Below are 26,788 nucleotides of genomic sequence, written 5' to 3' on the forward strand. Positions count from 1 at the left end.
AAGATGCCCTAGATAAAAAGATTTGAGTTCTTATTCAAAAACAACATTCACAATAGGGGCTGGAGTATTTGGGACATCCTGTTAATGAAGAATTCTTGATTGATACCAAACCCAGAGGAACTCAGTGGCAATATTTAATGTACATGCCTTTCAATGTACTGTAATAGAAAAAAAGGGAAAAATGCTAATGTCAATATTTTGATAGAGCTCCTACAAAAATGCTGATATACAAAAAATCTCCATTCAAATTAACAGTAATCAAAATTAAGAAACTTGTGGCTGTGATTTAACAGCTACTCTCACACCAAATCTAAGAACAATGAATGACCTGAAAATGAATGTTGCCATGTATTAATTCTATTGGGATCTTGTATGAGCTGTATATATTACAGCAAAGTAAGTCATGGGTAAGTTTCAGTCTAAATCTCATGGGCCAAATTTTCAGTGGACCAAACCCAAGTCTCAGATTTGTCCCTGCAACTCCACACTTGCACACAAAATAAATACAAGTTTAGCAAATATTTATTCCCCCATTTCCGTTTACAATATTTTTCCTTCTGCAAAATATTTCCATTTCAAACTTATATACAGAAATGTATTTTTATATTTGTCCTTGAACCACTATTAGCCTAATTAAACTTGCACATGCTCTGTTTATTAAAATTTAGTATAACAATGAAATATACTATTTGAATTGAAACTGTGAACAATGCAAGGAACCATTTTTGGAAGTTTAAGCGCAAACAATCATCTTTCAATAAAGCCTTGCAGACCAAGACTGCAGTATGCCAGTTAGGAACTGATCGTATAGGAAATATTTCAATTAATTCTTCCATTAAAATAAATATTTTCTTGTAAAACATAACCAAGGATGGAGGCACCACTACTCTGATACCTTTTTATTTATTCCAATGGCAAAAAATTGTTCTTCGGAAGAATTCTGACAAGCTTCTATAAGACCCTTCTAGGCAGAATGCTTTGGCAATGTTCAGAAATAAACAGATCTGTATCAGGCTGGAAAATTATTTCAGTCTTCTCACTTTATTTGCAGAATTTTAACAATGGGTGCAGATTGTTCATAAAATATTTCAAAATTACTTTTTTTTGTAATTATAACATCCATATGTGGATTTTAGTAGTATTAAGACTTCCATGTCAGCCCATTTTCAAGCTGAAGTAACTGCTATTTGCTAGTCTGTAATTTAACTTTGTAATAATGCCCTTTTTAGCATAAGCAACCAAAAGAGCTTATGAGCTCTTTTTCTTCTTCCTACCACACCTGGAGAAATAACTCCTTGTAGGCCTCTTTCCTTTGGGAGGTAATTGGATATACAGTGCTGTTAGTCATGGCCTCTAGAGGCATAGGAGAAAACAAAATCTGTTTCCTCTTCATTCCCTCTTTGGCTAGGGACAGACATTACACATAAACCAGTTAAAGTGATCAGAAACTGATTGAAACCTGTAACAGAACAGACATTCAGTGCCTATAAACCAGTTTGAAAATGGCTGGAACTGGTTTGAGATAAACCTGTTTATCTCAAACTGTAGCTTCAAACTTAACTGATTTGGGTCAAGCCAGTTTATGCAATGTCTGTCCCAAACCCCTTGCTGGTTTAAGTTAAATCAGAGGCCCCCAGCATCCCGGCATGCTCTCTGGGCTGGGCAGGGCTCTCTGCTCCACAGCAGAGCTGGCCCCTCCCCTCTGCTCCCTGGCTGGAGCTCCAGCAGAGACTTGCAGGCACAGCAGGGTCTGCTGGCTTCCCTGTGTTTCCTTTCCTCCTCACCACTTGAGCAGAGATCCCTTCCTCCTCTCTCCCACAGCATGGACCATAGCCAGCATGTGGTATGCTAGCTAATACTGTGTAAGGCAGATACGGGCCACTGCATCCAGATGTCCGAGAACCACCTTCCTTGCCAGATTCTCTTCTTCCAGCTCTCTGTTGGCCAATGATCAAAGGGTGGCCAAAGGAAATGGTATAAAGACATGCTCAAGGTTACCCTCAAGCACGTAGGCATCAACACCAACAGCTGGGACAAGCAAGCTGCTGACCATTTGGCATGGGGCCACCTGGTTCACCAAGGCATGTGCTACTTCAAGGCCCAATGACTCTATACCAATGTGGAACAACAGCAGTGAAAGAAGAAAGGGAGACCAACCCAGGGCTGAGACCCACTCTCCCATGCAACAACATGCCCCCATTGCCGAACAATGTGTGCATCCAGAATCAGGCTCTACAGTCATCTGAGGACTGTATGCTGTGTATGCTGAATGCTGTGTAAGGCAGATAGGGCAGTGTCTGCTTAAGGATTTTTAGAGCTAATCAACAGTTCAGCTGGTAATGTCCCTGCATTCCTTACTTTGGAAAAAGCTGTTTAAGAAGTGCTTGAACTACTGAGCAAGGCTTTGTTTTCTGATGGGGTGCTAAATGCTGATAACAGAGCTGATAAATGCTCAAAGACCCCTCCCTAATCACACTGTCCTGCCGGGGTGTGGCCATCCACCCCTCAGCTCAGCTCTGTGCAAGGGAAAGGAGGGCTGCTCTAGCACCCTCTGGCTTCTAGCCTGAGCCATTGCAGGCATGTGCCAGCATTTTTTCAGTCCAGAGGGAATGTTTGTGCAGTTACAAAGTGATTTAGCCTATCCAGGTTAGACTAAGAAGCAAAGATTGAATTAATTCAGGCTCAGGCTTTTTGAATGTCTGTCCCTAGTGTTTGAGGATATTGGCATTGATGCTGTACCAAGGGTTGACTATGTCAAACCTAGACAAGAATTAAACAAAAATGTGTTGGTAATGAGGAAGTTAGCACACCTAGGTGCATAGCAATTTGTCTTGCTTCAGAACTTTTCTGGTTAGTGAAACATTGTTCTTTAAAAATTTGTAATATATAATAAGCATGCTAGAAGGAGGACTTTTCAGGGAAGGAGAGTTGAGACTTGCCGTACAAGGATGGGGTAGGGATTCCAGATGTAAGGGACAAGGTAAAGAGACATATTAGGAAGGTGGGAAAATTATACCAAAGTGGTGATGAGGCATGAACTGCTGGCTGAAGTTTACACATGCAAAGTGAAGGCAGTCTTTGGAGAAACTTCAAAGCAATCTCTGAGGCTCTGCAAATGCCACCATCTGCTACACTCTTTTCAGAATTCTTTTGAGAACTGCTCTCTCAAGGTTAAAATGTGAATGTCTCCAGAGACAAGATTCGAGATCCATCATTAACCAGATCTTTCTTATCATTTATCAGAGACATCACCTTGTTCATTACACCTTCCTGGAGGACTACGGTCTCTTCAAAATGCACTATGCAACCATCCCCAGGAGACAGACAACCAATTGAAACATAGTTGGGAACAGGGCTATGACTAATCTTTTAGTCAGTATTCTGCTAGTGCAAAATTTCATTTGTAGTCATCCCTACCAGTCTAGTTTCCTGGAATTCTTTTTTTCCCAAAATAAATAACAGAGGACCAGATGCTCAGCTAATATAATTTGGTGAAGCTGCACTCAAGTCAATGGAGCTATGCCAATCTACACCAGCAGAAAATCTGATCTACAGTCTCTTTATGGCTAGCTCATTAGCAGAATTGTCTATATTGTGCAATTGAATTTTAGTCCTTTCAGTATCTGAGATAAGGAATTAATCATGGAGGGGAAGCTGAACCTGCTTTTTTCATTTAAGTATGTATGTCTGTTGATGCTGGCACTTTCAGTGTTTTTATATGTGTTTGCAGCCACATCCAAAGGGAAATATTCATGGATATTTAAGCCCTTGTGGTGCACATCTGTTGATATTTCAATACAACAGTTTTCCACTGTTTTTTTATTCTAGTAGATGTTAGATGTCTCCTAGGCAAGCTCTTAAAGCAGCTTCTCAGGATAAGTAGTTTAAGCTAAGTACATCAACTTAATTAGATTATTGCATTCTCTACTTAAAATAGATTTTCAAAAAACTTAAAACACAATTATAAAGACTCTGCCCTCTATCTCATGACTTTTACCACTGATTTCAAGTCATTCTTACCGCTACAAAAATGTATTCAGTCAGTCATCCTGGCTACAGCAGGGAAGCAAAATGGCATACTTGATGACAAGTTGGTCCTGAAAACATTTCCTTCCTTTATGCCTACAGCCAATTCTCATTTTCAGTAATTCTCAGAGATTCTATTCTTGTCTTTATTTTGCTGAATTTGAAAACCAAAGAAGGAAAACTTTGATATGAACATAATATTGAAAAGAACTTTCAAAATATGCATCAAACATACCAAAACTCTGAAAACAGACATCTCCTCTTCCTTCCATTTCTCCAGAATCATAACATTCAAAAGGCAACCAATTAATTATTTCAAAATGCTGTGTTCAGAAAGCCTACATTAAAATCAGAAAGTCATTTGGAAAAATTTAGGAAACGTTCTACAAGGGCCTCTCTGTGAAATGGAAAGGACTTAACTTCAGCTGAAGGACTGCTATCTGGTAATTGCTTCCACTCTCTACCAGTCATTATAAAAAGAATTTACCATCTTCCTCCAAAATGTACCTAATACACTAGGTAAATGCATAAGTTCTTGACTCCTTTTGAGACTTGCCGCAGTGAGTATAACAGTGTGCTACTTCTTGACACAAGTTATTTCTTCAACTTTTACTATAAATGGTGAAAACATCCTGATGTCCACACAGATATCCAGGTACCTATCCAGCCTTAGTTTATTACACATTGCTCTGGAAAAGGTCAGCAGTATCCCCAACAGCTGCAAATTTATCTAGGGTCTTCTTTCAATTGGATTATAGAGCCTCCATGACATCTAGCTATATTCTGCACCAGGGGTGTCAAACTCATCCAGCCCTATAGCCTGCATGAGTGGCAAAGGGCCACTTCACAGGCCAGACTGGGCCCACAGACTGGCCCTATATTTCTCATCTGAAGTTTCCACCACCACCACGGGGTTCTGCAGTGCAAGCCTGAAGTCACTGTCACAGCATGCAGCAGTTCTGAGCTTGTGCTGCTCGCAGCAGCCACACTACGACATGAGCTGAAATAGGCACCCCATGTAGCATGCGGGGACATCTGGCATGCTCTGTGTGTTGCTTAGGTAGAGACCTACCTAAATCATGGCAGAAGTGCACTGCACAGTGGCTCCTTTAATCTTGGTCTTTTCGCCATGTGCCTCTCCTCCCCCACCCCGACCGGTAGAGAAACCCCAGATGCCCTGCTGCTCACCGCTCACTGCTGATTAGCCAAGAGGCAAAGACTATGATTTTAAATATACCATGGTTTTTGCCTCCTGGTCAACTAGCAGCAATCAGCTGGCCCACCACAGCCCCTCAGCCAATCAGCAGCACCAAGCAAAACCCATGGCATATTTAAAACCACAGTTTTTGCCTCCCAGCCCATCAGCAGCAAGCAGAGAGCAGCAGGGCTGACAGGGCCCCTTTGCCAATCAGCAGCGAGGGGGTGCACAGTGAAAAGAGCAAGACTAAAGGAACCACTGCACAGCATACTTGTGCCATGATTTAGGTAGGTCCTTACTCATAGGCAGTACCTGGGGCCAGATGACATAGTTCTGCGAGCCATAGGTTTGACACCTCTTGTAGACACCAGCCCTTCTCTCACAAAATCTAGTTTATTGACATCATTTAATTGTTTCTGAAGGAAAGAGACAGGAAAAAAATTATATTTAGTCAACTAAAACAAATATCACAATGGCTTGTAAAAAAGTGCAGCTTAGCACGAACATTTTCAATCATGTTTTTTAGAAGTATTCTTGAAAGTTCCATGCTATGCTGAAGGGTAACTGCAGCTAAAACCTTTCCTTAATCAACTCAGGAAAAAGTCTAATAAATGTGTCCTTTGCAAAAACGTTTGTTACTCTTAGGTGCTTACATGGTCCCAAATGTGGTAGAATCAGAGCTACTTATAATCCTTAATATATATCTCCTCACCCTAGTGAAGTAAGAAAGTACTATTCTCCCCATTCTATAAACAGACACTGAAGCACAGAGACTATGAGTTGCCCCTTCAGTGAATTCCCTGAGGTTATACAGTAAGCCTGTGTCACAGACTGAACACAGGTCTCCCAGGTCCTGGGATAGTAACCTGATCATTGGACATCTTGGACCACATGAAGAATATTATGCGATTCCCGAGGTGAACTGGAAAAATTGATTTCACTAGAGTGTAAGGAGGATTATTCTAAAGAAGGGTATCACACAAGGATGGACAAGATTTCTAAGACTCCACTGACTCATTTAAGAATGAAAACTGAAACAGGGTTTCTCCTTGGAGGCACAGTGTGTGGAGCACAGATAAACACAGTCCTTTTGAAAAAGAACCAGAAGGGAATGTGAGAATTTAGCATCTTTGTGAATAATCTGGTAATGTCCTGAGATAAAAGGTAATGGACAGCAATGTCTCATACTATCCTCCACCTCCTTCTGATTCCTTTAGAAATATACGATTGTGTCCAGGCTCACTAACCCAAATTAGTTTACTATGTAATTGTCTGTATTGTGGAAGGCTTCTTTAATCGAAGTGCAGCAGGCAAGAAGTAATATTCATTTTTAATATTTAAATACAATCCATAAATAAAGACTATAATCATTCCCAGTTTTTAAATTCCCTAGAGGTTTTGTTAATGACTGAATCAGTGTTGATGGAAACCATTTTTAAAGATTAGAAGCCAACTTTATACCCAAAAAATTACTTCTTTGGAATTTTCCGAGAGTGAAAGAGAAATTCACTAACTGGATGCAAGCTAGAGGTATGAGAATATTATTGATTTAGATTTTACGAAACTTTCTTTATAGCCTGAGACGTAGCCAAAAGTTTTAATTTCACAGAATCATAGAATCAATGAGTCAGAAGGGACCTAGACAGATCATCTAGTCCAGCCCCCTGCCATGGGCAGGAAGGAGCTCTGGGGGTGGGAGGGGTCATAAGACCCCAGCCAGGTGCCTTTCCAGTCTCCTTTTGAATGAATTTCGGTAAATGACAGTGTGAAAAGAGCGAAAACACCATATACACATTCTGTAAAGGAAATTCTTTTACTCATTTTCCCACTGGTGCTTCAAAGGCTCATATGACTATCGAACTAAAGGTATGGCTACTTTAAAATCTATGGTGGGCATACCTACGTGTGCTTTACTGTGCATTAAATTAATTTAATAAGCAATAAAGTGTCACCATCTACATATGCACTACAAGTAGTGCACAGTAGATTAATTTACTCCAGCATAGGATAGTCCTGTCAGACACAGATACTATTCTACACCGCAGTAAATTACTGAGCTTAACTGTACATGTAGATGGTGATGCCAGGATTTGTTTACTCCAGCTCAAACTGAGCCAGAGTATATACAGTCACATTAATTGCACAGGGTGTTATTCTGGTCCCACTGAAATCAATGGGAGTTTTGCCACTGACGCTGAAGAGGTTAGGTTTCACCCTGAGTATTTGCTAACTGCATGGATTTTTTTCTCTCATTAATCCAGTGAGGTGCCATTTATAATAAACAAATAATACATTTTTTTAGAAAACACAACTCTAAAGTAGTTGCCAGACATCAGCGACTGACGCTCTGTTTATAAGCAACGTAAGTTTGTAGTAGTAATCATCAGCTTGATTTGTTTATTCTCCCCTTTGTACAAGGAGGAGTACCTAGCCTCCTCAGTGACAACAAGCAGGGGGACTGTTTTTAAAGCCCATTTTTGGCAAGCATAACTCCACACTTGAGGTCAGATGGAGGCTGTAATTCTGCCAGTTCACCAGCCAAAAACCACACATTCAGCTAGTCTCAGCCTGAACACCCACTAAGAGGTTATGAATTTCATTTAATCCTCTCCTTTCTCCTCTCAGTAAAGCACCAAAGAAATATGTTTAAGAAATGTGCTGAACAATATTAACCATGAGTTTCTGTATTTTTAAGCAAACTAGAATAAGTCTACCAATTAATCCTGTAAAAAGTGTTCAATATTAGTGTACCTAATATAGCTTTTGGCATCCAGTTTAAATAAGTGCATGGACAAAGCTGGGTGGATGATTTACTTTTTCATATATGTTGTACAAGTAGTGATTGCTAATTTATTTATGGGCCAGACTTCTCTTTCCAGCTACATTTGTGATTTAATGAAACTGCATCCTCCTTAAATTGTACACTTTTCTGCAAAATGCGGCTGTCCACTCTTTGTGGTCCTACAAGCTAGATCTGGACCAGTAGGCTTCTCATAAGCCAGCTTCTCATAAGTCAGACAGCCCAGCTCTGGAAACCATGGAATTAGTGCAGCCACTGCTCACTGCCTCTTTTCCCCTGCTGCCAGCGAGTCACCAGCAGTGACCAAACACAGTAAACTGGCAGTCGGCAAAAAAGCATGGGGGCGAGTGGTGGCAGCATTAATCTCCTGGGCTCCAGAGCCACACCAGAAGCTCCAGGAGTTGCTCTGACAAGACCCGTGGAGTGCAACTGAACTCCCCTTGTGCTGCCAGTGGACAGCCCTGTTCTAAAATATTCGAAGATGTAGAAAGGTGGGTTGTTATAACCACAGGGTGCATGTACATGAGCCAGGAGGCTGCTTCAGTGTGCTGTAATTAAAGTACATCGGTGCAGAACAATCGAGTCTGTTAGAGCATGCTAATTAGTGCGCTCCAGCCAGCCTCCACGTCTCATGTATCAGTGTCCACATGCTTCAAAATGACAGTGGGGGTGCTTTAACTAAAGCTCATTCAACGAGCTTTAGATAAAGCGTCCCCACTACCATTTTGAAGTGTGAGGATGCTGATATGCAAGACGCTCTGGGCACTTTAATTAGAGTGGCTCTCAGAGCCTCCGCAAACTTATGTAAAACCATCCATACTTTCTATTACATCCCTAATATGTGTTCAGTTACATTCAGAAAATTTATGTACACATACAGCTTGGGCATCTGAACATTCTTGCATACAACACATCCCCAAAGAAGACACGTGCCTTGTTTTTGGAAAGTGTAATGTACGAAAAAAGATATTTCCAGAGTCATGGTCTATGGCTTTTTCATGAAGACACAGTACTACAAGATAGCTGCCAACTCTTTTGTCCCTGCCAGGAAACAGAAGTGGAGAGAGTACAGTCTTAACCAGGGGCAGGCAATTATTTTGGGCAGAGGGCCATTTATTGAGTTTTGGCAAGCCATCAAGGGCCACATAACAGGCAGCCGAGGGCAGATAAATATTAATTTTCTAAATTTTTTAGGAGCCCCACAGGCCAGATAGAATGACCTGGCAGGCCACATCTGATCCCTGGGCTGCATTTTGCCCACCCTTGGTTTTAACCTTTCCACAGCTGTTCTCATGTTGGCGCCAGTTTTTGGTAGGTTTTATCCCACAACAAGAGGAGGGTATGTAATACTAAGATGACACCCTTCACAGTACTACATATCTCCCACATTTCCCATCTTGTAGCACAGTGTCTTTATTCTTTTCTGCATCCAGGCAGTGAAGTTCTGGCACAGAAAATCAGCCTTCCCACCTCAGACATGCATCTTAATTTTAGAAGGCTGATTTTGGGGGGAAAAGTACATATGGTAAATCCAATAGTTTTACACAGATACAGCAAAGCATGACATGGACAGCATTTTTTAACCAGTTGATATTCAGGCCCCTTTAAGTTGTCACAAATCAGGCATTAAAGAATCAAGGCACCTAAAATCACTATGCACGTTAAGTAAATTCATGCCCAGAAAGTTATGTTTTCCTAAATCAGCCCCTGTAGACTTGAAGCACAATACTCTAGCTGCTCTAATTACATATTCCCAGTGGGTTCAAATGTGAGTTCCACAGACAGGGCAGAACCCTGGCCCTGCTTAATGTAAAGGGCAATACTTAGTGGGACCAGTATCCTCACTACAGAGGAGCTACAACTACAGTGAAATATTGCTGCAGTTTAGGCTCTTACAATTTGGTATAAAGATGAAAGTGAAAATCACTAAAAAGCTGCTAAACCACAAAGACAGTATGTTATTTATGTCTGTGTGCACCTGCGTGGCTGAAATTTCAGAGGCAGAGAATGAGGAACACTGGACTGAGCTTTCTCAACCTATATATTTCTCTTTTGACTCATGTAATCATGCTCATTCACAAACCTGTTGAAGCTGTTTTGGTAAGGAATGTTTCCATACCAGGTGGGTTTATCCAAGTTGCCCTACTCCTCATATTTTCATGTATTTCCTCATAATTACCTTGAAAATTATGTGTGTAACTTTATTGGTAAAAAGCCACCTTAATGGTTTCAGTAAGTGTGGTAGAGCAGTGGTTCTCAACTGTTTTGATCCCACAGTTCTCCTTAACGACTGCAAAGTAATCCACAGAACTCCCAGAGCCAGGAGTAGTTTAGCCAGAACCAAAATTGGTGTTGCAAAGCTGGAAGCAGGGTAGTAGCTGCCGTAGCATGGTGCCATGTCAAAGACAGGCAGGCACCAGCTAGCTCTGTACACACTGCCTCCTTAATGGAAATCAACAGGGCTGTGTTAGTGTGGCACTTCATCTGGGCTACTTAGCTCTGCCTGTCAGCAGGGCTAATTTTTTTTTACCAGCATTGCCACATTACAGGTGGGTATACCTCTCTCTGCTTAAAGGTAGGGAACCATCTCAGCACATTCAAGGTGGAGCCAGCATTGGTCTACACTGATCACAGGTTCCTTCCTTATCTGCTTTTGTGAACTGCTTGTGTCATCTCTGCAGCTCACTGGAGGGGTAGAAGGCATTTTCTTCCACAAACAGACTATTTTCTTTAAAACACATCTACCTTTCACAAATATCAAATAGGCAAAAAGAAGGTGATTCCACTTGCTAGATTTTAATAGATCCTCTTTCACTGATGCAGTTCTTAGATACTGCATTAGCCAAAGATAGGGGAAGTCTGGGCAGAAAGAATTACAGTCCATGAATCTTTTCACTATCAGGAAGCATCTCTCAGTTCTGCCACAGAGGTCTAGAAAGGTACATTTGTATTTACACTCTCCTCTGTGAGTAGGAAAGAGACAAAAGTCCTATGCAGTAGTAAGCCTAGCCAATCAGCAGCACAGAGAAATGCTTCCCTTTCTCAAAACTCAGTCCATCCTATTCGTACTGCAAGAAGATACAGTATAGACAAATGGAGTAGAGAATGTGATCATCTCAGTAGTTTTAGACATCTCTCCTCCCCTACCTTCTTGAACAATCTATAACCCTTTATTTCTTTTGTCCCTTGCAGTTCTTTTCAACTTAGAGAAGCTTCTATAACATTAACTATATATTACAGCATTGGTTGTATATTGTATATCTATATTGGTTGTATATGGTAAAATACAGCTTTGGTACTTAACTCAATATCAGGATATTATCAGTTCTTGATTTGTGTAGAACACCCAAAATGCTTTATGCTTTGCTTAAGGTAAACCACATTTCTTTTCAAAATGACTTTTTAAGTTGCCCTTTTGCTTCAGAATGAAATATTTAGAACTGCTTTATTCATTTGCAAGCAAATATGGGTAAGGACTATTAAAAAATAAAATTCTGCATACATCTCAGCAGTACTATATGCAATAGTGGTGAGAGATTGTGCTTACACATGCTATGTTCTCAAAGAGGTTACTTTAGAGCAGTCGAGAGCAGTTGTTAAAAAATATATATCTTTTGTCTTCCCTAGAAGAATCTACATGGTTCATCTCTACCTGATACTTATGCATGTTGCAAGAGTTTACTGCATTGCCTCCAAATGTCCTAGTGAGATAAAATAAGTGTTCCACAAAAAACACTGTTGAAAAGAGCATGCTTTTCATGTGGAACTGAAGACACTTCAAATTTTCTCCTTTAACTAGCATGAGACTATTATAAAATCATAAAAAGTTGCTACCATGCAACAACTGATATCAGGTATAAAGTATAATTGGCAAAATGCTCCCTTTGCTATATTCTTTAAAATCCTGGCACAGTCAGTTGTTCATATGGATGTAAGGGCAAGCAAATATATGTCCAATCTGTTCTGAAAAAAATCAATTGTGTTAAGGACAGAATATCTCATCATTTTCTAATCAAAAAAGAATTTACAGCGGAGGAGCATGAACCTTTTGACACAGTATCAAAATGAAAGTGAGTTATTTACAATTTGATTAAAAAGCAGCATTTGAAATCCTCCTTTCTATTTCTATACTTTTAGGATTTCTATTCCTGTAGTATCTAGGAGGACTGTCCAGGCCAGTATCTGGTCCAGGCTCCACTGTGCTTGACACCCTTCAAATATAAAAGAGATGGTCCCAGGTTGAAAAGGCTTACAATCTAAGTATAAGAGTATATCAGCACAGGCTTCTCAGGTGGGTTTTGCAGCTGAGCTTCATGCCACAGCTTTTAGACTGCTATGAGTACCTCTGCTAGGTAGTTTAAAGAAAGCTTGGTTATGTCTACACTGGACACCATCTACTCTGGAGTGTAAATATTCCTTGAGACAAGGCAACAGATAGAGACAGACAAATTAAAATATGCAACCCCCTCCCAAAAAACCCACTGGTGAGCATGGTAAGCAGTGGTATGAGCCACTGCCTAACTGTCACCAAACTTTTTGTTGGCATTGAGGATACTGAGGTAGTGTTGAATGTGTCTGAGAGCACTCCTTTCCAGTGTGAGGGGTCAGCATGGGACAAAACTTAAAGGAGCTTGCAGGCTGACATCTTATACTGCTAGTCCTGACTCCTTGGGCGTAACTTTATGTTTTGCTATCGCACTGTTGTTACTGTGCCATCATTTAGTACTTCCTTTTGGAAGTACTAAAAGACAGTGCAGTAACAGCTGGTACTGCACCGTGCATGGTTAATTTTAGGTACTATTTTGCCGTAGCAATGCACTATAACGAGGGAGTGTGTCACTATGGCAACATAGCTGTGGTGTCACGAGTTTTGCCTATGGAAGTTATGTCATCATAGTGCGCTGCTACAGTGACGTAGAATCACATGTAGACTTCCCCTTATGACTATGAATGATCCATCAAATTATCTCAGCACATGCACTGCCTGTTAGTTTTTCAGAAAAATACTACTAAGAGAAATCAAATTAAAGGTAGTAGTTAGTGAAAATACTATTTTTTACCTTAATTCAGGGTTAAAAATGTAGGGTTTTCTGCCTGCTATCAAAGCATTCAGTACATGTTAGTCACCTTCAGTTCCCTCTGCTAGTTCATACACAAATTCAGCAATGTTTGGCTCACTTCTGAGATTTCAGCAAGCAAATTCAGAGTAGCAAACAAATGTTTCTTTCTCTGATCTAAGTAAGGGAGTACCTTTAGAACAAGGGATCCAATTTAAGTGAGAAAATGCCTATGCTGTGACACTTGCAGTAAAATACATGCTGGGCCCAAATGACTGCTGTTTAACATAACATAGTACACTAACCTGTAAGGATAGTACACTAACCCAGCAAAGTTATTTAAGCCAGAAGCCTATTGTGTCAAATAATATTGAAAATACCCAGTAACGTCCAAGTTTTACCTGTCATTTTCCAAAAGATATATGTTTTACTTAGTAAGCCACAAGGTGTCATAGTGGCGCAACGGGTAGGACTCTTGTTAGTCTAGACACGCAGGTTGTGGCTTTAGGTTACATACCAATGCTAACATAGCTCAGAACTGGGAAGTCTGTGCTGTACTGCATATTTAGAAGTACAGCCCTTTGGGTGAAATAGGCAGCCAAGGTGCAGCCTATTTGCTCCAGGTTGGCTCTTGATGTGGGTGTTAAATAAGCTTATCACACTGTTTGAAATGAGATGATCGTAATAGGCTGGCTTCTTGATCAATCCTTTTACTTTGCATTATTAACCCTGTCAGAGTACGCGAAAGTACTATAGAGAGCTGAGCCAATTATTCATATCAAATAATATACTATAATAACTGCTATATAATTTAACATTTTCTGCTCAGAGTTGCCATGAGCTAAGGTTTTTTTAATGTATCATATTCATAATTTACAATAATTAACTATTAATTATTCACATTTGAGACAAATTTTTGCTTGTTTTTTAACTCATTGTGTTTGTCAACAGGAGTTTGCTATACATATTCAATCCTCTATAGACAGACTAATTGTTCTTTGTTTTTTTAGCTCATTGGGTTTATCATCAAAAGTTTGCTATACTCCATATGCAATACTCTAAATTCAGAATTCAAACTGAGATTGGTCACAGAAGTCACATGCCATTGTTTCTGTTGCCTGACTGGATAAGTGTTACTATTATAATCAGGGTGAGCACTTAAAAAGCCAGGGAGGTTTGAACTGTTTCCATCTTTTTTCCCTTACACTCACATAAAGTAATTGCATGTCAGGGTGTGTCCCATCTCACATAAAATACACAAGTGCATTGCATTTACTACTCTGTAATTTTCCATTGTCAGCAGTCATTGACACTAAATAGCTTTATGTGTAAACACAAATTTAGTCATGAAGGAAGGAGATAGATCCTTTTCTGACTTAATTTCTCATTGTCCTGTTTTAGCTTGAAAAGGGCTTTGAAAAGGGCCTTTTCAAAACTCTGTGTCCTGGCCAGGTCAAATGGTACCCTATTGTATCTAAAATGGGCAGTTCCTTACAGAATGCCTGAAAGTACAGATAAAAATTAGCTCTTTGCAAGTATTCATGAGATTAAAACTCAACTGATCAAGCTTTCCCTGAAAGCAAAACACAGAAAGGGCATTAGTAAAGCCAAGGCAAATTCATTTTTAAATTCCAGTGGATGTTCATGAAAATTTTGACTGCAGCATTTGTTACAAGCAATGGCTTGTCTCATCCTATCACTCATGCCAATATGTTTATTAGAACAGATATACCACTTGTAATATAACCATAGGTATACATAGGGCATGGCATAAAATTCACGGCATTTTACCAGAACTTACTGGCATATTGCTCATAGACATGGGCAGGTCTCCCTTCAGTGTATAATGCCAGCTATCCCACAAAACATATGGTATTTGTTGCTGGATAAAATAGATAAAGGCATTATATAATATGTAACCGCAGTGCATCATAGCTGAACTTCTGATTGCTAAAAATGATACTTCAAATCACAACATTATTACCTAATTACCCTAAGGACCAACTGATTTTCTATTGATGAAATCTAGATAGAAGTGTCAGAGCTATTTATTACCTTAATTCATTGAAGTAACTTGTAGAGGAACATATAGGGCTGAATATTTGTGTGCTAGCAACACAGTATGGTGTTGAGAAATGAGGATGGAGGAAGGATGCATGATTAGAAGTGTTTTCTTTGCTAAGCAGGAGGAGGTCCCAGAAGGTCCTGAATGCTCTGACAAGCCCCATTCTCATTTGAGCACTTCCATTACAAAAGTAATTATTTTACACCAATGCTTTTATTTAATGCTGATTCTTAGTTACAGGAACATTGTTAGTATGAATGCCATTGTCCTAACTGGAGTATTATGAAAACACTTTGGATAGTGAAATCTCACACAGGAATGATGGAAGATTGGGTGATGCTGCTTTCAAGCTGTAAGTACCATTCAGATTATAGAGGCTGATCAGAACAGACAGAGGGTTCTACTTTGCTTTATGCCTTATGTACTATTTAGCATTCATGCAAATTGAATATAGAAAGCTAACCTTCTAATCAAGTGGTGTTTCACACTCACTGACCACATCTACACAGGATGTTTACTGCACGGTTGACCAATTAACTGTGCAGTAAACATCTTGGCATCTACATGTGTGCCCCTACTAGGGCGTATAAAACTAATAAACTCCACAGCACGGTAGTACTAGTAAAATATTGTATTTAAAAATGTTAAAATACAAATATTGTATTTTACAAGTACTACCTTGCTGCAGAGTTTTTTCATGTGCAGCAGTGCACGTGTAGACCCTGCCCTGGCTGGCTGGAGCACAGGGTGTTTCAGTGCAGGGGCTAGCCAGCAGACAGCCCCACACTGAAGCACCCTCATGCTTCAACCAGCCACTCTGCAGCACATGGAGCCCAGTCAGAGCAGCCCTGAGCTGGCAGGCTATCCCTTGGGTCCCCTGCCAGACCAGGCTACTTCAACTGTGCTCTATGTGCTATGCATAAATAAACTTCAGGGCAAAATGCTCTAGAGTTTTTTGCTCCTGCATGGAAGGTGCAAAAAAATCTGAAGTAATAAGCTCCAAAGTTTATTCACGCACATTAATGGCACCTGTAAACACATCACTGGGTGCATCTACATGTGCAATTAATGAAAAGCAATAAACTTTGTAGCAGTTTGAGCCAGAGTAAACTAATCTTGGTGCACCATCTACGCATGTGCCTAGCATCAATTTCAGCCAGGGTGGAGCAGGCCCAGGCTGGCAGGGGGCATAGAGCAGCCACCACAGCCTCCAGGTGGTGGTGTGCAGGAACACAGGAGCTGGCTGGGGGACAAGGGTGCTGAAAGTGTAGAGCGACGTTGCTAGGTGGCAGGCAGGAGACTGGCCCCTGGCTGGCTGAGTTAAGTGGGCACAATTTACACCTGCAGTCAGCATCTACATGTGTGTTTAATCACAGTAAATTACCCCGGCATAAAATAGTACTGTCCACAACAATACAATCTTATGTCCACACAAGTTAGTTTACCGCGGCCTAATACCATCACATATATAGATGGTGACGCTTTACTCTGTAGCTAATTAATCTATTCCACAGTAAAGTGCATGTGTAAACACAACCACTGAGTTCAAGCATAAAATACTATACAGGTTGTGAAGCAAAGGTAGAATCTGTTCTGCCCTATTTCACATAATCTGAAAGGTCCTGTGTCACAAAGAAATAAGGTATGGAATGTTGATGTTGTTAGCTATCCTCCGAAGAAATAAAGTAAGAAATGGTATACCCTGAGTTAGGAACATAAAATGTCATAGTTTTTTACTTCTGGATTTCCCAACACTTCTTTTGACTCATATCTCTATAAAGAAAAAAATATTGAATTCCCAAGGAAATATGGTTCCCAAGGAAATGCTTGTGCCAAGTGCCCTCTGACAGGTGGCAAGTTATCTAAGCTTGGGTAGGGGAGGCTGGCCCCAACAGCCTTACATGGGGTCCTGGGGACCTCCTGGGGCTGCAGCAGTGATGATCCTGCTGCTCAGAGCCTGGCCAGCAGCTGAAGCCTGGGTATGGCCAGCCCAGCTCCAGTTTTGAGTAGTGTGCACTGTCCCCATGTGCACCACTCTGCTTTTTGTGCATGCGGTTTTTTTACCCTGAATATCCGTGTCTGCAGTGCCACATACTGCACAGCTGCGCACGTACGGACACGGCCATTGTGTCCATTAAACAGGGTAAACATACGGTCTAATAAATGACAGCCTTCTCACTGTTTTAATCAAAGGTTTTACCAAAGATTTTTTTTTTAATAGAAAATAACCTTGGTAGAAAATTAGTTAGAAAAAGCCAGTTGCTAAAAGTAAAAACAATATCAGATTAAAGTTTTAACCAAATAAAAGATCCCCAGTTGTGTAATATGGCATTTCATCTGTGAATATTACCAATTATTTTAAATCTTTAAAAAAAATAATGAAAAGATGGGGTCTGCAAGTCAAATTTCATCCTTGAGTCTGTTCTAAAAAAAGAATTCTGATTATGTCCAGTAGAACACACATAACCCCTTATCCTTAGGAAGCAACGGGTAAGTTCATCATGCATATAAAATCCCCTATCTGGCATGAAGGCTACTGTAGCTAGCGTTTGTATAATGGCTGGGATAAGGATAGATCAGGGGTGGGCAATTATTTCAGATGGAGGGCTGCTTAACAAGTTTTGGTGAGCTGTCGAGGGCTGCATGGGTAGCCCTGCCCCTTGACAGTTGCCTCGCCCCTAGTTGCCATCTTGGGGCCGGAAGTCCAAACCTGTAACCTCTGACCTTTGCCACCAGAAGTCCTTCCCTTGTCCCCCAGAAATACTCTTTTTGCGAGGGGGGGCTGCCATCTTAGAACCAGCAAAAAACAAATCATACACTAGAAGTCAAACACCTAATATAACATATTTTAATTTTATTACAAAAAATATTTGTCATTATTTCTGTTGGTGTACTGTATATAGAAGGGATTGCATAATAACTCAAAAATAAAGTCTCACTCTTTTATCTAGTGTGTGTGTGTGTGTGTGTGTGTGTGTGTGTGTGTGTGTATGGGGGTGTTTGGGGGGGGCATAGGGTATGTTGGGGTGTGTGTATATGTCAGTGCGGGTTGTGGGGGCTGGGTGTGGGTATGTGAGGTTTCTGGGGTGCAGGGACACCCTCCAAGCTTCCCCACATGGTGCCCAGCCCCTGCTGCTGGAGGCAGCAGCAACAGGTGGGAGGGCTCAGGGAGCTCATGCCCTAGCCAGGCACTGGTGACCGGCGGGGATCAGCTGTGAGGAGCACAGCCTTCCGAGCCGCCTGTATCACAGGGGCTCCACTCCATGGGCCTGCAGCTCTCACACTCCCACAGGGGAAGCCATGTGCTGGACTCTGCAGGGAAGTAGAGGATGGGGCTCCCTCCACTCCAGTGAAATCCAGGCAGCTACCAGCAGGGGAAGGGGAAGGGGAAGGCAGCTGGCTCCAGTGTGGGACCTCCCCCTCTGAGTGTGGGAGCTGTAGGAACGACACAGTAAAGGAGGCAACAGAAGAAAGTTGGGACGTAAGGGAACCCAGCTGGCTCCTGCTGCATTCTGTGCTCCTGGTATTGCAGCTGGAAGCCAAACAGCACAGTGTGGCATGGCTGGGCACCTCCCAGTAGTGCACTGTTCCTTGCTGCAATCCCAGAACTGCAGAACATAGCAGGAGATAGCCCAGCCCCATGGTTCCCAGCTGTCCCTGACCCCTGGGGCCCTGTGCTCCTACCCACTGCCACTCCCCCACCATGCCTGCCCCCACTGTTCACATTTCCCAAATTATCAATAAAGCCCTATTTTACTTTGCATTGGGTAGGAACACCACATGTTTGTTGGTGAATAATAAAATCTGGCCGGGTAGAGGACTCAGATATAGAGTGTGATTTGTAAATTAGTATGCACAGTGGAGAATGATGCAGAGGTAACATTTGCCTCATACTGGGCAGCAGCTGCAGGAATGGCCCAGTGTGATGAGCCCTAGGACCTGGCAGTACAAAGAGGCTTCATTTTTATGGAACTTCAAAGTTTACTAAAGAATCTTATACTATCTCTCTATTCCTGGCTGTACTTCAGGTTCCTTAAAGGCTTGTGGTCTCCATAAATACTCTATTTCATCTGGTGTCTCAGTCCTGATGAGATTATACATTTATATACAACCGGACACCAGGGTGCTTGCTGCTGAGGTTCTAAAGAAAGAAACTCTAGGAGCACCCATACCCGAAGAGAAGGCTTAAGTAGGATTTATTTTTCAATAAACTTTTAAAACAAATCAGACACTGAGCAGGTAGTTGGGAGCTGGTAAAGATGAAGTCCAGATGGCCCTACCTCTGAATCCTGGTCTTGCCCCTCTCTGAAATGGTAGCAGTACCTGCTTCAGAATGTTTTCTTTGGACTGGTGGGGACCCATCACCACGTATTCCTGGGCAGGTTTCCTCCCACCCAGGTCATCACTTCCCAGTTTCAGGTGGCCTAGAATCTATCCTAAAGAATGAGGACTTGATCTTCACCCAAGCAGTAAAGCACTGTGCACTTTTGCCAATATACCCAACATAGCACCCCAAAAAGTGCTGTGTTGGCAAATCAGAGTATTTGGAAGATTTAGTGTATAGAATGGGCAACTTCTGGCAAAAAACAGAGAAAAGAAATATCATGCAAAGCAAAGAGTCTACAAAAATGGTTTCTGTGACTTCAGAAATCTACCCTTGACCTTTTTTTTTTACAGCGTAAACAATGGAAGCCAAAGTAGTACATACATTCGAAGTCAAATGAAATACTTTGTGGTCTGATCTAGCAGTCCTCATTCAGACAAAATTCCCACTGAATTAAGAGTGCAGGACTGGGTCCTTTAATATGATCTGTTTTTTTCCTTCCAATGAAAATAACTGTTATTTTTCTTTTCAGATCAGATCTGCACTGTGAATCATGTCTACATCCACAATGGAGAAAAAAATGAGTTATGAAAATTTTAAGTGGCTTTTTTTTTTGCTGAAAAAAAAGCGAGTTGCGTTCCTCTCCTTACAAGTCACATTGATGTTTTTTTTTCCCACCAAACAAGAAACTCTGGGCTCGCCAAGTGTATAGTTTACATTCTATATTTTAAATCAAGGGAAAAAAAAGCAGCAAGCCATCACTGACTGTAAGTTAAGAATCTGTGTGGAAAGGGACTGATTTTTTTTTCTAGACTCATATGAATTGTTAGTTTGTAGCAATTTTAATTGAAAACAGCCTCAACAGAAATTTATAAAAAGGGAAAGATAAAACTGGAATGGGAAACTACAATCATTACAAAGACCTTCAAATTCCATTTTAAATTCTATGTATCTAAAGAGTCTTGAAGGGTTTGTTTTTAAGTGACCTTTTAGTTTCAGTTAAACATGTTTGAAGAAAGGCCTTTTAAAATACTTTTGTTCTGTTCCTATAATTGCTAGTTATTAAGATATTTCAGGGTAACAAGAACATTTCTTCTCTTAAGAATGGTTGTCTCAAAACTTTTGTCTCCCTTCCCCCCCAACCTATAAATTCAGCTGAATTTGGACTTATATACATAATATCAAAGACTTGTTTGTGATATGAAGTTGCTATGTCAACAACTGTGATGTCACAATTTCATGACTAATATATTAAAATATTTATCAGGAGGAGGTAGAAAGATGATTTCATAATATAACAATGTAAGGAAGTAAGCCACAACTACGGTGGATGGGAGTTGTTTTTGTTTTTCTTTGCTTTGTGGTTTTTTAAATGTTTGGTTTCATCTGAATGTCTGCTCTGACTAAATAATTAAGCAACTAAAAAGAAAATCACAATTTATTTTCTTTTAATGACATTTTTCACTGTGAAATTTCCAAATTGTGAACTCTACCAGCCAGTTTAAAGAAAGGTAATACGATTTGATTGCACTGGTTTTACAAAGAACAGCTCACTACTCAAAACAACTTCTCCAGTCACCTTTATAGCATCACTTGCTGAGGCAGGTAAGAAGTTGGATTTTGCACACAGAACATAATGTTCATGGAAAATATCACCTCTCACAGTAGAGACAAATATATAGTGCTGGGTGAATTCAATCTTCTAAAATACACAACATTTCCAGAAATACAAAGGAGTACAGAAACAAGCCAAGTCCTTGGTATAGTTCTCTGAATATTCACAATAAAGCAATTGATTGGACTTTAAACTGTCAGCAAATATAAGTCATCTGCCCACGGCAAGTTGTAGAGAGTGGAGAATTGTTAAAGCTTAGACTTATTTACCTTTCATTTTGTTTTATTTTAAACATTTTCAAGTTATAAAACTTTATAATGAAACAGGAACTGCAGCATCAAAGGAGGAGGGAAGCTGTTTTTTTCACACTGGCATTTCATGGAGGAGGAAGATATAAAATATAAATCAAATTACTTATTTTGTATATTTGCTACATAGAACATGAGAGCCTGTTCACTTTGCCACAACAATTATTTTCTAAACTAAGTATACTAAACTAACACAGACATCAAAAACATTTAGATAAACAGAGCTTGCACAAACAGGTAAGAAATCCAATGACCACACATTCATAGCTTAGAGAGAGCTGCATTTTGATCAAACAGGAATGTCAGTTAACGAGGATAAAAATTAAATGGGCTTTATATTTCTGCCAGTGATAAATAAACATTTATAAGAGAATATATTTCTTGCTGTGTAATTTCTTGCATATGTAAGAAAATATATTGTCAATAAGCAGGACTGACAATATGTTTTCAAAGCACATTTGACTCCTCAAGTAGAATGAAGAATTTTGGTGTACTAATTTACAGTTCTAAGGGGAAACTACCACAACGTCCAACTTCTGGGGGATTTTACTTTTTCCAACCTATCTTAATGAGGTGGAAAGGTGTTGCTATAGGCTTGTTAAGAACCTGAAATCTCTAACATAAGAAAAAACACATTTGGTAGTAGGAACCCTGAGGTAGCGGAGATTTGCTGAGCTTTAAGAACTCCAGTCATGTTGAGTCAGGTACTGGTTTTGAGAGCTAAGTCTTAGATCTAAGTCTGGAGTTGACTGGAGTTCTCAAACCTCCTTTCAAGCCTACCAGGCCGGACTGGTAGTCTAGGTAAGGCACACCAGTTTCTGTAGCCAACGAGTGCATGAGGCGACAGCATCACATCCTACTGCCTTTAACTCCCCAGCCCAACCAGATATTCTCATTTACAGCTGAGATGACTGGGGCAGCACTGAACACAAGTCTGGAGTGGGGCTGGAACTGCTATCCTGGAGCCATAAGGAGACACCATCACTCCTCTGATAGTGAACCCCTCTTTGCTTAGGACTGACCTCAGATTTAAAGGGCAGCTGTAAGTCCTGTCGAAGAAGCCCTGAAAGTTGAGAGAGGAAGTTTGGAACAGAGAAGCATGCACCGCACTAGGAAGGTTTAGTCTGAACAGTTCTTCCACTGCAGGGCTACCATTTTTTTCATATAGAAAACCAGATGCTTTAGAAAAAACAGCAATATGCACACTGCATCTAAGTCATCATTCCTTATAGCACTGGGTCAAGTGACCTCAGCATACTGAGCTACAGTGATCCAGGCTTCATTAGGGACTAATTATCACCCCTATGCCATGCCAAAGTAACTCAGGCTTGATGAAGTGTCTATATAAGGACTGACCATGGGCTAAAGAACTGCTGCCATACCACTCTACAGGCACTGCTTCATTCTTAAGGATGTGGTTGACGCTGCCATTGGGGTAGGGGAAATAGAAGCAGCAATGGCTGGGGATCTGCATAACTTCAAATCTGGTGGCACACTGCTCCACTTCCCACAAACCTTGAAAAGTTGTGATGTTTTGGGAGCATCCATAACACTGAACTCTGCAGCACACAGAATGAAAGAGCATGTACATAACCTGCACAGGGTCCTCGTATGCTGAACTCCTCTAATTTTGGACTTCCGACAACCATGGGAGGAGGCACAAAGCTTGACTCTAAAGGATTCATTAATAATGTTATTTTTATAAGCCAGCATAAATCATCCCAAATAATTATCAACGGATGTTTAAATAAATGTGGGGCTTTGCAGGGAGAGGATGTGGTTCTCACCCTTACAACAGCCACGCTTTCCACTGGCTCTGTCCAAAGTAAGTCCCTTCCCTCTATTCCACTCTTAGGAGTTTCTTTGTAACTCTTTCCCCTTTAATAGCGTTAGTTGTGCTGCCTCTCACATACAGAGCGCAGTGAGCAAGCAGTCTCCTTCAGAGACCACTACCTACTTTATCCAAAGACTGCATGAAGAGACATGTTTATATCATGGAACTATAGCACAAGCTCAAGCACATTTTTCTTCCACTAGACAGGATCCAAGAAATTCAAGGCTGGCCCTAATGAATTCTAGTACTGCTTAAAAGCATCCAAAACTAATGTGGAAGTTCCCTTCCTAATCTGCAAGCAAGCAAAATGAGGAATGATTTTTTTACAACCTTTCCACATCTAGTCACTATAAATGACAAAAGTGTCCATGAAGTTATTTTTTTAATTAAAAAGGATGCTGTTATAGGGCTATCTAGAGAATATTTATCTCAATGAAAAATAATGCATAATCTTGGATTCAGAAGACGAGATTCTTAATTCCAAATGATCACAAAGCAAGAGTATTTTTACTCTGAGAAAAGGAAAAGTTTAAAAAGTATGTTATCATCAGTCTCCACGCTCTCTGTCATATCCCACTAGCATCTATCCCAGTACCAGCAAAGAGAGTTCAGTCTGCTTAGATCAGCCCATCCCACAGAGTGACTGGGACAAAAAATGTAATGAAATGCATTAGAGCCTAAAAGACTAGTTCAGAGCATAACAGCAGCAGGATATGGGAAAGGCTTTCTACAAGTACTTCCAAAAGTTTTTGTAGTGGAAGATTTTTAGAGTCCAGGTTGTCTAATCAAGAAGTTGTGCTTAAAAAAATTAAAAATATCACTGATGGTTGAATTACACACAGTAGCAACGATAGCTTTTCAAAATTACTTCTGCATAATAGTGCCAAAGTAATCATTTGATGAAACATTTTCTTTCTTGTCCACATGTAAGATGCTACAAATTGTTGCATTAATTTGTATAGGAATGTAAAGCAGAGTTGTAACTATCTGACAAATAAGGAGTAACAAAAACACAATACCTTCCAAATCTAAATATAAGTGATTGCCAGTAGCTAACGACCTGAGGCAAAACTAAGAACAGTTTAACACAACTATAGGACCAATGAGTTTCTTTGAGATTATGTATATCATCAACTATATATAACATTAATAAAGAATTAATATGTTTAAAAAATAGCATTGATAACTGCTAGAAAAGCAGTCACTTTCTGGCTGTTAACCAATCAGAAAGCAGGTCACATCTTGTTAGCTGTATCATATACATTAAACGTCATGAATTCTCTATGGCTTAGCTGACAATTCAGGCATGTGTGTTTTATTTTATGATAACCTCATGTCCCCTTAAAGAATTATGATACAACAAACAGATCCACCTTAAATTCCTCCAAAATCCTTTACTATATCTCTTGACAAATTCACTGGACAGTTGCACTCTAGAGAAGGCCATTCATTCTACCAGATTTATACTTTGTTAAGTGTTTTCAGGGCATCCACAGTAAACTACTTTGGAAAAATTGAAGCACCAAACATGTGGGCTGCACAAACAAACACATGGGTACAGCTACAGCCTGATTCAGTCTGCACACTTTTCACTCCAATAGCCTCAAAAGTGTTGCTTCATTTCAATTGCAGGAGGCAGAATTGAATTTTAATTAAAAAGTACTAAAAGTATTTTTACTCTTCATTTTTTGAGGTAGCTGATCTCCATGCAGAATCTGATATGTATAAACCAGTAACATATTATACAAAGCACCTCAAACAGTGGATGGAGTTTACATTACAAGGTACTCTGACAGCTACATAACAAAGTCATGGACTAATCCTTTCTCTTGCTATAAATGCAAGTGTTTTCTAAAGACGTGCACATATTTCTGTATGTATTCGTTATGAACATGTGTTCTTTAAGCGCAGCTCTGGAATAAGTTTTAAAAACTCTGCTTCTGTTTGCTCCTATCATTCATATTTAATTTTAATGACTCTGAAAAACAAATACAGGTCATGGTTCAGCTCCTTCTAAAGGAGGAATATTTCTGGATTCATTTAGTGCAAATGATCAAGCAATACCTTATAATATTATAGCTGCAAATGCCATCAGGACAGATACTGAGCAAACAACACACTAAAGGAAAGGAAATTTCCCTCAGATTGGCATCATAATCAACCCTGAAGTGCTGTACTGTAATTTCAAGATTTCAGCTGGTATCTACTCAAAGAGTTGCTCTGCGTGGAAATATAATGAGGGATTACCCAATTAAACTACTAAATTAATTAGGGTGTTTATTCCTCTATATATTGTACTGTCTAATGGGACGCTTCAGATGGAATTCAGCCTGAAACCTAGCACAGTCCATGCACAGTAAAACAAGGTTGAGGGACTTACCTCTGTACGAGACTGCAGCCTCTTGTTCATTTCATATATTCGGTACTCTGGTTGCACCATGTATGGTGTATGTCTCCTATAAAATGGGCCAAAAGGAGAAGAATAGAAAGGGTCATGTGGTGTGCTGGACATCTTGCCTGCTTGCAGAGAATCAAGCTACACAGAGTATCATCAACATCCATACAGAGCACATGGGCTGTGTGTTCCTCACAGTACAAAGTAGCAGCATGCGCGCACACACACGCACACACACGCACACAGAGCGAACACACTGGCTGGGAACTGCTGTTGGAGCCCTCTATAGCAAGAGGGGGGGGAGAGGGAGCGGGAGAGGGAGAGAGCATGAGAGAGAGTGAGAGAGAGAGAGAGAGAGGGAGAGAGCACAAGCTCCAGAGAGAGAGGGAGAGAGACTGGATAGCTTCAGGCACCACTGCTTGTTTTTAAAGAAGCAGTTTGGGAAGGGGTCATTTCCTGTCCACACTGTAGACTAGTTCAAAAATATAATTTTCCTCCCAGTCTGACAGGGGTCTAAGGTTTGGTTTTAATTTTTCCCAGCCAGGACCCCTTAGGAACCTGGCAGCCAGGCTTGTTAGCATATAGGTGGTTTAACTGCTGCCTGAGCCAATCACCCTCTAAGAAGAGCACACTTGTACAATATCAGAAATGTGATTACTACAAAACACATCAACACAGGCCACAACAATACCACGCATTCGGAGCCGGTGATTCACCTCTAGGAGACGATTTCTTTCAGCAGAGATCTGGCAGTTCAAAGTGTTTGTGTTCATCTACAGTGGATTGAGCTGCCCATTAGACTTCTGCACATTTTTGTTTTTACATTTCAAATCAACAGTTAAAGGATTGTGAGAGGGTTTGGCTCTCTGTTTCATCAGGGACTAAAATCATTGTGGGTAGAGAATCTGCACAAAGAAATAATCTCAGGGCTTCACTTCACACAATGAGAACAGTCAAATGCAAATAATATAAAACCTCCCAGAAAAATATAAAAAGGAAAGAACCGGGCAGGCGGGGGTAGGGGGGATTACAGAAAACAACTGGGGAAAATTCTTTTTTACCAACGATTATAACGAATAACGAACTCTAGATCTGCTAGAGCACTAGACGTTATTGTCCAGGATTATGTGAGTAAATAAATCTTTCACCAATTGTTATATATTATA

General features: G+C 40.4%; 1 protein-coding gene across 22 annotated transcripts in view; it reads right to left on the reverse strand.

The window, feature by feature from the left end:
- Nucleotides 1–26,122, reverse strand: part of LDB2 (LIM domain binding 2) — a 345,799-nt gene extending 319,677 nt beyond the window's left edge. For 4 of the 22 annotated variants that reach the window (XM_090035656.1, XM_090035649.1, XM_090035662.1 and 1 more), the window contains exon 1: nucleotides 25,608–26,105. In XM_090035656.1, coding sequence (XP_089891782.1) covers nucleotides 25,608–25,739 — 132 coding nt within the window. In that variant the 5' untranslated portion in view covers nucleotides 25,740–26,105. Of the gene's footprint in view, nucleotides 1–25,607 lie in introns of all 22 variants that reach the window. The other 18 variants (XM_090035639.1, XM_090035657.1, XM_090035658.1 and 15 more) reach the window with 11 other exon arrangements.
- Between the last annotated feature and the right edge of the window lie 666 nt (nucleotides 26,123–26,788).

This window comes from Crocodylus siamensis, chromosome 2 (assembly GCF_052110815.1).
Source record: "Crocodylus siamensis isolate JL-2025a chromosome 2, ASM5211081v1, whole genome shotgun sequence".
NCBI lineage: Eukaryota > Metazoa > Chordata > Crocodylia > Crocodylidae > Crocodylus > Crocodylus siamensis.